The sequence below is a fragment of the Nicotiana tomentosiformis genome, chromosome 3 (genome assembly GCF_000390325.3).
Source record: "Nicotiana tomentosiformis chromosome 3, ASM39032v3, whole genome shotgun sequence".
Classification (NCBI taxonomy): domain Eukaryota; kingdom Viridiplantae; phylum Streptophyta; class Magnoliopsida; order Solanales; family Solanaceae; genus Nicotiana; species Nicotiana tomentosiformis.
The window spans coordinates 150,930,873-150,942,198 of NC_090814.1; the positions used below are offsets into that span (position 1 = coordinate 150,930,873).

An 11,326-nucleotide genomic window follows, 5' to 3' on the forward strand; every position below is an offset into this window, starting at 1 on the left:
AAATCTCTTTCTTCTCTCTATCTCCATTTTTTGTTCATATTTTACTAAATTACTTTTATTTCATAACAATATTTCTTATTCATGTTTTACTAAATTGCTTTTATTTTATAACAACAATTGAGTTTAAAGCCTTTATCCTAAATTTTAGATCGAAGAACCCCTACCTTTTTTTAAAAAAAAAAAAGGACGATAAGCTAAACAATTACCCCTGCCTTTTTCAGAAATTACTATTTAAGCCACTATATCACGCAGTCCGCATTGCGCAAGCTTTCAAACCTTTATAAACTCACGTCCCCTGCACACCCGCCAATTTCTTTCATTTCTCACAAAGCATTTCGAGAAACTGCAGCTCAATTCTCCAGATCTCTCTCTCTCTCTCCATCAATTCTTAGTTCTCTCTACAGAAATCAGGCAAGCAATGGTGAGCATAGCAGAGATATCATCTCGGAAAACGCTTTCTCAGTTCAACTATGCTTTGATTCATTTGTTAATTCTACACTGTCACTCTAATTTTCTATCAAATTTTACAGGTTGTGGCTCAGAAAGTGAAGGAATCAGAAATTACGGAGCAGGACTCACTCCTCCTAGTAAATTACCTCTTAACTTCGTCCTTTTGAAGTTTTTGTTCTCACCTGCTAATTAATTATGGTGGCGCGACTGTATATTTGAATTTTGAATCTGTTCCTAAAATATTTGGAAGAAACTCAGTTCTCTGTGACCTAATTTTACTTTGAGCTATATTATATTTAAACAGGTATTAATGAAGAGTAACTAGCTCAAGAGCAGTAGAACACGCAAGCATAAAGTCTAGTGTAGCTATTCAATTGCAACTGATCGGAATCATAGTTAGTTTGAGCGTTGATTACATCTTCAGCTTTGGTTATTTTAGATTGTTTTTAGATCTCTTTGTTAGCGAACTTCTGGTGCTAAAGTTCATTGAACCTGATCTAAATAACTTGTCAGATTTGAGAAGTTAACTTCATTTAGTATCAAAACTGTGTATTATACTCTGAAATTGTATCGACCTGCCTTAGTCTATGTTATTTATGCTATATTGACCATTTCCCGATATTTTGGTTAACGATTGCTAACTTCTCTAGCTTAAATATTCCGGTGAATGTCAACACTAACATTTTCCGGTTACGAACGCACAAACAGTTTACGTAGTACTGTGATCCTTTTACTACTAAACTAGTCTGGGTAAAATCCTAGAGAAGTCTAGGCTGTAAATTCAAAGTTAACAAGTTCTGCCATGAATTTTAACTTATGAGTTTATCAGCTGTTACAATTGTCATAATCTGTATTGTGTTTTCTCTCTGGTAAATTTGCCAGTTTGAATTGTCACTTGATCTATTGGTCAGTTAATCAAACTTTTTACATTCCTGATCCTTCATGGTTTTGAGTTGTCACTTTTTGTCAGCTGCCATTTACATACTCATCTATGCCTTCTTGGTTTTAAAAAACAGACAAGGAACCTGCTGCGCATTGCTTTATTCAACATTACTTACGTCAGAGGCCTTTTTCCTGAGAATTATTTTAGTGATAAATCTGTTCCAGCTTTAGGTAAGCTTTTTCCGCTAAACTTGTGATGTTAACAGTCTCTTTCAGCTCTCTGAGCTAATTCAGTGAATGCTTCTATCATAAACAGAGATGAAAATTAAGAAGCTCATGCCCATGGATGCTGAATCACGTCGACTGATTGATTGGATGGAAAAAGGCATGTGGTCTTTGGCTAGTCTGCCATACTTTGTGTTAAATTTTATATTCTGTCCTTTCAGTTCTTTACATTTCTTTGTTGCTTGTAGGTGTTTATGATGCATTGCAGAAGAAGTATCTTAAAACACTCTTGTTCTGTGTGTGCGAAACAATTGATGGACCAATGATCGAGGAATATGCATGTATGACAACAAAATAAGTTGGTTGCGTTTGGACTTTAATTATATCGTCATGTTATTGGACTGATTAATGATATCACAGGCTAAGTAGTTCAGCATCTCAGAACAGTGTGGCTTGAAATAATGAAAAAGCTAAATCATAACTGTTCTATGTTAGTTTTATATCATTTCTAAAACTATAATCTTGGAGCTTGAGGATAACTTATGCTTCTCGTCCTCTACTTGCAGTTTCTTTTTGTTACTCAAACTCTGACAGCCAAGAAGTGTCAATGAATATCAATCGCATTGGAACGAAGAAAGGAGGAACATTCAAGTGTAACTCAATCACTGAAATAACACCCAATCAGATGAGGTAGTTATATTGATATCATGAAATTCTTGTGTATTGTTTCACCTCATGCTAGTGATTTTGGATAGCTAGAACCAGTGAGTTAAGAAGTAGCATTGTTTCAGGAGTTCTGCTTGTAAAATGGTCCGTACATTGATTCAGCTGATGAGAACTTTGGATAAGATGCCAGAAGAGGTAAAGATTTATGGTATTCTTAAAGACAGGCTTCATTAGTCATTGATTATTCGTGTTTCATTTATTTTGAAAAATTTATCTTGTTTCTAAAATCAAATTTTCCTTTTTTTCAGCGAACTATACTGATGAAGCTCCTTTATTATGACGATGTTACTGTATGCCCTTCCCTCAACTTTTTGTCCTTTCCTAACTTCCTCTACACTTACCATTTTAGTCTCAAATGTCACTTGGCTTGTTAATTTATTGGTCAAATGAAGGTTGGTAACAGAATTGCTTGTTGTGCAGCCTGCTGATTATGAGCCTCCTTTCTTTAAAAGCTGCACTGAAGAGGAGGCTGTTAATCCATGGGCTAAAAGTCCTTTGAAAATGGAGGTTGGCGATGTCAACAGCAAGCACTTTGTATTAGCTCTGAAGGTATGGGGCAGTTATTGCAGGGAGAAGGATATAACTGTTTTCAGTTTAATGTTAAGTCAATTCAGATTATGTAGTTTTTGCACAGGTTAAGAGCGTGCTTGATCCCTGTGAGGATGAGAATGACGATGATCAAGATAATAGTGTGAGCTTGGGAGCTGATTCATTTCCGGGAGATGACAATGAATCTGATAGTGAGGTAGAACGTTATTTCTCTCCTCAATTGTATGTAAAGCTTGACTGCACTTACAACCCTCTTAAATTTGTTTGCCGGACTAAAATCTTTGAAATGATGATATATTTCAGTTCAGTCACTCTGATGATGACCAATACATAGTTGCGCCAATTGGTAATATATATGTCTATACTTGACGGATTTGTTTATACATTTCCTTACTTCAGTATTTCTGAATCACATTATGTTTAACTAAGAAATGATCTCTTCACAGAGAACCAAGATGCTCAGGATAATGGTAATATGGCCGATGAAGGTACTGTTAATGCTGCCAACTTCCTGCAGTCCTGCTGGACATAGTTCCAAGTACCTCTTATGTGCTATTTGATTTTTCAGATGATACTCAGGATCCAGCAGAAGATGAACAACAAATTGGTAGGTTAAAGGACTGGATCAACTCATACCACCTTGACAGAGTTGAAGTGACTGATGTTCTCTCTCATTTCCCAGACATCTCAGTGGTAAAAACTCGGGTGCTGGTGGTCATGTAAAGTGCCTGTTTCTCCCATAATTGGTCAGTTTACCTAATATTCTGTTCTGGTTGCAGGTCTTGGTTGAAGGTAATGGAAGGACCTCTAATGAGGACGCGCTAAACCTATGCTTCGTAACGGAGACCCTTGATCAAATAATCTTTGTCCAGTTCCTGAAGTTTTGACCCAAAAAACCCATAAAGAAAAAGCTAAGATGAATAGAGCATCTTTTTCTATCAAATTTAAGTGGTTTTCCTGTTTATTTTTCTTTTCATTTTGATTTCAGAAATTGTTGAAAAGCTTGTTAAGGAAGGCATACTTTCAAGTGTCGGCACAGACTGTTACATCATTAACAAGAAAACGGTTTGTTAACTTTTCCTTGACTGGTTAATAGTTTATATATGTATTTCCTCCATTAATATATCCTTTCTGGTATACCATTATTTCAACTAATACTCAATTGTAGAAATTCAACTATGAGTTCGACATTGTGAAAGAAGAAATTGACGGCCAACAATACCCCAAAAGCAGCCAATTGCAGCATGGCAAGGATGAAGATTACATGTACATGAAGGTGAGACTTTTCATTTTTGCCATTGCCCTGATGATATCTAAGTGTGTGCGCTGTATCCTTCTCCAAATGTGTTTGAAGCTGCTTTTATCAGTACTTTCTCATCTATTCGCTGTGTATCTATCTATATATAGACACATGGATTTTGAAAGTCTTCACCTACATTTTGCCCCTTTTCTTTCTTCTTTCTGGAACTGGTCCATTCAAAAGTCATTTTTGTACAGAGTCCTGTCATTGAGTTTGCATTTTCCTCATTCCTACATGTTGTGCATCTACCTTATCAAAGTTAAATGCTGCTCTAGACATGCAATCCCCACCATAACCCAAATAGATGAATGTTTCTATTTCTTTTATAAATGGACACTTCCAATATTATCATCAAATGAAAAAAATATAAGTGATTCAGGTAGTTATCAAATGTGAAATGAAGGTTATTGATGTTCTTAGACACTGCGTGTCCAGAAAGGTAGTCTTGATATAGAAAGTAGAAGTACTTTGGACTTCAATTTGATGAAGATCAAATGGCTCAATGTGGTTCACCTGATCATTTAACAAGTGAAATATAATTACTGATTAATGAAGGTCTGTACCACTTGAAATAGATATCCTGGAGCTAGTCTAGTTTTGTGTTCTGGGTGCTAGAGGATTTGAGAGGACACCATGGTAGGGGAAGGTAATGGTCCTGTTAGATGCGGATCCATGTTTTTATGTCAATGGATGCTGATTTAGTATAGATTTATATATTTTAAGAATTTTAAGTAAGTCATAAGATTTGGGATCTTAAACAAAACTTTGAGCAGCAGAGAGGAGATATATGAGATCCTGCCTGAAGGATTTGGAAAGATTAGATATCCGAATAACATCGATAGAATGAGGAGAAAAGGTTTAATATTCTCATTTAGTTAACTGAAGTTCTCAAAGTTATAAGAGGGAGTGCATATAACAGTTTTCCATTTCACTAATTGAAAAATTTCTGTTATGAGCTGTGTTGAATTTTGATACTTAATTCCTGGAAAGCAAGTTTGAAATGACACAGTCTTGTTTCAGGCTTTGTATCATGCTCTTCCGATGAACTATGTAACCATTAGCAATCTGCGAAGCAAACTAGGAGGAGAGGCAAATCAAACTACTGTGAAGAAGCTAATAGATAAAATGACACAAGATGGCTTTGTTGAGGCTAGGAGCAATCGCAGGCTAGGTACTCACTGACAAACTGCACTTTCGGCTTTGCAAGGAGGAGAAAGATAGAAATAGCAGTTACCACCATTTGCTGGATTGCTTTTGTTATTGCAGGCAAGCGTGTGATCCACTCTGACTTGACTGAGAAAAAGCTGGTTGAGGTTAAGAAGGTCTTAGAGAAAGATGCCATGGTAATAGTCATGAGTTTATATGGATTCAATAGATTATGCACCGCAAAAGTTTAATTCATTTTTTAACTATGTTCATTGGTCAGGATGTGGACATGAACAAATCAGGTAATAACTCCAACTATTCAGAACTTGCCGTAGTGCTTACTCAATTTACTTTATGCTTGTAATCAAGATTAATATCATGAAAGCTAAGACAGCTTTGGTACTCGCAGAAAACAATCCTACAGATTTATCCACTTGCGGTGCTCTCCACTCTATTGGATCAGATCTCACTCGCACAAGAGGCAAATCGGATGCATTCCAGAATGGCTCTGCCTTGAGCGATCAGACTGTCTCAAAGAGAAGGGACCATGAAAACACACCATCAAGCAGAGCTGAGGTTATTCACTCGTAATTGTCATTAATCTGAAAAGTTGTTTACTGAAGATTCTGTAGGAATAATTAATAACATATGACGTTTTGCAGCCCATAGCTTCTACTGAGAGTTTTGTACCTGGAAATGAGAATGGAAAATCATATGAAAGGACCAACAAATATAATGAGTTTGAGACAGTTATCTGTAGCAGATCGAGTCAGGATAAGCGTAGAAGGAAAGCAAGCATGGTATGTATCAATTTTTCCAGAGGAACTTGGTTATATTTCGCAATCCTGAAAATCAATCCTGTCACATTTTTGCTGTCTACAGGTGGAAGAGCCTATTCTTCAGTATGTGAGGCGCCAAAAATCTCAAATTGCATGAAATGAACATCTGGATGCTCAATTAGTGACATTTCTTGGTAGTTTCCTTGGTGAAAGTCTTCTCGTAATCCGAGCAGTTATGTGTTGGTTATCGTTTGTTAGCTAGCAAATGTACCAATGCACATGACACAATAGTCAACAAAAACTAATATTTCGCTAATAGAAACTGAAATATATGTTATGCACCCAATTTAAGTTTGCATGACAGCATGAGTGCGAGAGATGGCATTTCGCTAATAGAAACTGAAATATATGTTATGCACCCAATTTAAGTTTGCATGACAGCATGAGTGCGAGAGATGGCATTTCGCTAATAGAAACTGAAATATATGTTATGCACCCAATTTAAGTTTGCATGACAGCATGAGTGCGAGAGATGGCAGAAAGCGAGGGAGATTCTGTTTGCATCCAATGACCTAAAGTAGATTATTTTAATCTGCGAAAGATGTGAAGAAGATTAATTGTCAGCCAACAGCTATCTTCACTATTGACCAGTCTTCTAGTATCTTTTACGTGTTTCTTTTTTCTTTTTGATACTTTTTGTTCGACGCTTCCAAATCTTTCACTCAGTTTGATCCATTGGCACTTTGAGGTCAGTAGCAGCGCCCACATAGTGTTCAGTTAGGTGAGGCCAAAACAGAAAAATTTCATATTGATCACGTCTATCAAAAGTATTCTTATTTCGCCAAACAGTGCTTCATCCATTCGATTGCAGACAATTCTGAAAAGGAGTGAAGAAAGATTGGAGATACAAAATCAGATGTTGGGAATAGAAGCTGAATTGTGCCCTACTCCGTCTCCCAATATCTTTCATAACCTAGGGTCTGCACTTCGAATATAGTTTTTGCATGGCAAAGTAATGATATACCGCCAATTATCCATTAGGAACGATTGTTCATATATACTCTGTATGAATCAAAAGCCGAGATCTGCAAATGCCAGAATATCCGAAACAAATTAGGAGACAAACTCACCAAAGCAATATATGTTGGCAATACGCTTCCATTTCTAATTTAGCAGACGAGTTCAGGATCAACTTCAAATCAAAAGTTTAACAAGATACCCTAGCCTAGTTAAGGAAAATGCAAAGGTCCCATAAATACTACAGAGATACATTTCATTCCACAAAGCTGAATCTCGAAAAATGTACATTGATAATAACTAAAATTCATGAAATTGCAACTTTAACAGTCTTAAGCTTAGGTGGTGGAGGAAGCTTCTCAACTACCACAGCCAACACCCCATTCTCACATTTAGCATTAATAGCTGAAACATTGCAGTTTTCAGGCAGCTTGAACTTCCTCATCAATTTCTGAGGTGGCCTCCTCTCCAACCTCACATACTTGCACCCATCTTCCTCACTCTCCTCACGCTTCCTCTTCCCATTGCTTCGTATCACCAGTATGTTTTCATCTTCCACAGTCACCTGTTACACATTTCAATCAGTAACAAGGTTCACTAACAAAATTAAATTTGGAGAGTAAAAATTATGCAAATTTTGAATAACTTATAGTACTAATAATTTAAGTGAAATACAATAACTTTCACAACTTTATTCTAAAAGGTAAATTAAACAAAAAAGGGAAGAGATTGACTCATGTTAGACAGGACAGAAGCAAACATCAAGCAACTTAAGTCATAAACCGTTTATTCATTTAAACGGGTTTAACCTGCGAAGTGCAGCAATAGGCACTTTTAAGTCCGCTATATAAAATATATTCACAATTTACAATGTATTTAAAGATTAACCAATTCACCCAAACTTCAGGACTAAGTATCCATGCTAATTTCTAATTTGAAATTCAGGACTAAGTGTCTCGAATTGCTGAACTACTAATTTAAAACTAAGAACTTCTGGACACAATTTTTGAATTTTAGGACACGATGCGTTGAAGTTTGAACTTTGAGGTTTAAAGTCTAGGACGTCGTGGGCTGAAATTTGAGCAAAATTGGCTAATCTTTATGAATATAGTTTAAACAACATGCCTGTGTCATTTCCACCAGCCCATTTGCCACCTCCTATGGAATTAAAAGCTAGAAATCTGTTAAAATCAAAATTGAAGATTGCGTCCGTAATACCAACCTGAATTTCAGACTTGGATAACCCAGGAACGTCCATGTAGAAAATGTACTCCTTTGGGGAATCGAGAATGTCCACTGGTATGCTACTCACACCCCTGTTCTCACTTGTCTCGTGTGAGTGGGACGGAAACACTACCCTTTCAATGGATTCTGGGAAGTGGAGAAGTTGGTTCACCGCATCCACGACTGCGCTCATTTTCACACAGAGATCTCTACAATACACATTAATCATAGAAAAAACACAAACAAAAAACAGTCAGTACTTAATTTAAACACCATATGATAACAACTCCAAAATATGATTAATCATGATTTAATGACGTGAAGGCGAAAAAAAGAACCCTAAAATTACATAGATTTACAGAGCAGTCTTACCAGGACTCACAATTCGCTGCGAATTTCAAGACTGTTGTAGGTCTTCAAAGAAGCACCAGGATTTTTGCCTTTAGAAGAAGAAGAATTATCCGACCAGTAGCTGAAAAAGGTAAGGCAAGTTCTAATTTAAACTAAGCGAATGCTGGGTCTCAGAAACTTCTAATATGTCCCTGTTTTTTCGATTCTCGACACGAAGGATCTAGAAGAGACGGGAACATCGGACATCTGTTACGTTTGGCGCATGGCCGTGATCTTCTATTTGTCGTCCACGTATAGTTCCTCCCAATTATTGGGAATTTTTGTTGTCACATATTTTGTTGCTGCAGCCATTTTTGCCTTCAAATGTCAAAACGACTCTTTTATTGTTCTTTCTTTTTAATATTTCACCATTTTTTTTTCTTTTTCTTTTTTCGTTGGTGTGAGGTGGAGGAAATGTAAATCACTCCATATATGTGGCTTTAATCCCTCTGCCGCACTAGAAATAGGGGTTATTATTACTTCTATTTTGTGCCAGAAATTATTTACATCTAATAGTCGAAAAAGTATATAAAATTTATATAATTTTTGTATATAACATACATAATGTATATATATACAAAAAATATACAAATTTTATGTATTTTTTCGGCTATTTTTTTACGGCAGCTATATATTGTAATTTTTCAATATATTTGGAAAAATGACACTGTGTAGCCGCTCTTAAAATAATAGTAAAAAATAATATATATTTTTTGTATATATATATATATATTCTGTATGTTATATATAAAAATTATATTAATTTTATATACTATTTCGACTATTGAAGGTAAATAGTTTTTGGAGCGGGTTAGAAGTGATAATACCCCAATATATTTTAATTAACATCTTTTATAGAGTGACATCACGAAAAGCTAATATTTTAAAGGGAAAGAACTAGGTGCGCCATATTTTTGACAAGTTGCAGTAGTATAGCTAATTAAATTGAGGTGAAATTATTGGAGGGAAAAAATATCTTTTTTTGGCTCAATTATGACCGACCGCTTTATAATACTCTTTAGTCTTCTCTAGTAAACGGCCCAAATGAACATTGTAGTGACTAAGAAAATAGTAATTCAATCGGTAGATCAGTATTCACATCATTAATGTTATGCGTTTTGTACGGTAATGATTCTCATTGGTTGCTTTTGGAAAAATGTGAAGCATTCAATTTCTAGTGATCTGGTTGACAAAAAATTATAACTTTCCCATAAAATTATTATATTTATGTAATAACGGGTCAAACCTAGTTAATGATAATATCTCTAGATGCGAATCTTGAAAACGTGTGTAAGGTGAGATAAAGGGTTGACAATAACAAGTATTAAACAGTCATAAAGTATAAGCCATAATGAAAGAGTGGCTGATAATAAATACTCCCTTCGTTTAATTTATGTGAACTCATTTGATTGGGCACGGAGTTTAAGAAAAGAGAGAAGACTTTTGAACTTGTGGTGTAAAATGAAGCACACTTATTTTGTTTGACTATAAATCATTAATATTGCATAAAGGTAAATTGTTTCCAAATATGGAAAGGGGTAATTCTTTTTGGCACGGACTAAAAATAAAATAGATTCACATAAATTGAAACGGAGGGAATAATAATAAATGACATTTGAGTAAATAGGAGGAGTGATTCACCCAATAAATAATGAGCTAGGTGATTATTCCTTCTGACAATGATGAGTGATAGACAAATCTTAGAACATTCGAAATCTTCTCGGATCTGATGGAAACGTGTAGAATAATATGAACAAGATCCTTATCTTTTTTCCTATTTAATTATATGGGACATACCCCCAATAAACCCTAATAGTACAAGTACAAAGAATATCCAATGAAATATTTCTTTAATATCATGCCCTAATAAACTAGCCGTTACTGTTCTTTTTGCAGTGCTCGACATCGACCATCTTTTGCATCTCGCCTACGGGCTTTGCCATTTCCTGGTCGACTTCGGCTGACTCTTTTCTCGATGTTAGCTAGTCCCAAGTATTGAGACATATTTGGACCTATACAATATCGTGTATGAGAAGAGAAGGGAGTAGACAGTTGCTATGTAATTGAATCTCATAATTCCCTATTAATTAAGTACCAAAAAAAAAATATCACCTCTATGATAGGGATTTAGAATACTCGAATAATGCAATTGCTTTAAGATAAATATGTGCATTGAACTTTTTCTGAAGGATCTTGAAAATTATCCACGACAAAAGCCATCCAAATTTTTTTCCAATATTACACCAATATGTAAACGTAGACTAAAATCCATATCAGCAAGGAATACCCCGTCAAAGAACGAAATTACAATATACAAAGCTCTTCTCCGATCCATTGCAGATATAGCTGAATACAGAGAGATTGAATCATTTTGTGTAAAATACTAATGAGATTATGTAACTTCTCATCGTACATCAAGCTGCCGTTATTCTGGTCCTTTTATTTTTCGAGTAATTCGCTTGCTTCCACCAGTACAAGTATCGGCTTTCAACATACGTTCTTCAAAAGCTTTAGTCTCGTAAGGAATCCTGAGAATACCTTGGTTGCAAAATCCATATTCCTCAGCTGATCGAGACAGCAGCTCCAAAAATTCTGCATCGTATAGTGCAGTCGTATGTACCATAAATCGCTTTGATTC

General features: G+C 35.6%; 2 protein-coding genes across 2 annotated transcripts; one reads left to right on the forward strand and one right to left on the reverse strand.

Annotated features, from left to right (window-relative positions):
- The first annotated feature begins 255 nt into the window (after window positions 1–255).
- On the forward strand, window positions 256–6,700 carry LOC104118760 (meiosis-specific protein ASY1). Its single transcript, XM_009630105.4, has 22 exons — window positions 256–421; window positions 531–587; window positions 1,467–1,563; window positions 1,649–1,717; window positions 1,806–1,898; window positions 2,124–2,247; window positions 2,349–2,418; window positions 2,532–2,573; window positions 2,704–2,832; window positions 2,918–3,028; window positions 3,136–3,178; window positions 3,279–3,320; window positions 3,401–3,525; window positions 3,612–3,624; window positions 3,821–3,897; window positions 4,001–4,108; window positions 5,153–5,303; window positions 5,399–5,475; window positions 5,559–5,580; window positions 5,688–5,854; window positions 5,941–6,078; window positions 6,161–6,700. Exons 1-22 carry the CDS (start codon window positions 419–421, stop codon window positions 6,212–6,214), a joined length of 1,812 nt encoding a protein of 603 aa, XP_009628400.1. The 5' UTR covers window positions 256–418; the 3' UTR covers window positions 6,215–6,700.
- A 499-nt stretch (window positions 6,701–7,199) lies between these two features.
- On the reverse strand, window positions 7,200–8,990 carry LOC104118761 (17.4 kDa class III heat shock protein). Its single transcript, XM_009630106.4, has 3 exons — window positions 8,671–8,990; window positions 8,297–8,507; window positions 7,200–7,639 (listed from the first exon to the last, which is right to left on the reverse strand). Exons 2-3 carry the CDS (start codon window positions 8,489–8,491, stop codon window positions 7,382–7,384), a joined length of 453 nt encoding a protein of 150 aa, XP_009628401.1. The 5' UTR covers window positions 8,492–8,507; window positions 8,671–8,990; the 3' UTR covers window positions 7,200–7,381.
- Window positions 8,991–11,326: the final 2,336 nt, after the last annotated feature.

Excerpts from the sequence above, each read along its gene's own strand:
- LOC104118760 (XM_009630105.4), top strand. Across the intron at positions 1,899-2,123 it reads AATGATCGAGGAATATGCAT|TTTCTTTTTGTTACTCAAAC; the intron begins GTATGACAACAA and ends CTCTACTTGCAG. Across the intron at positions 5,476-5,558 it reads TCTTAGAGAAAGATGCCATG|GATGTGGACATGAACAAATC; the intron begins GTAATAGTCATG and ends TTCATTGGTCAG.
- LOC104118761 (XM_009630106.4), bottom strand. The coding sequence starts at position 8,491 with ATGAGCGCAGTCGTGGATGCGGTGAACCAACTTCTCCACTTCCCAGAA. Across the intron at positions 7,640-8,296 it reads TATCCAAGTCTGAAATTCAG|GTGACTGTGGAAGATGAAAA; the intron begins GTTGGTATTACG and ends AATGTGTAACAG.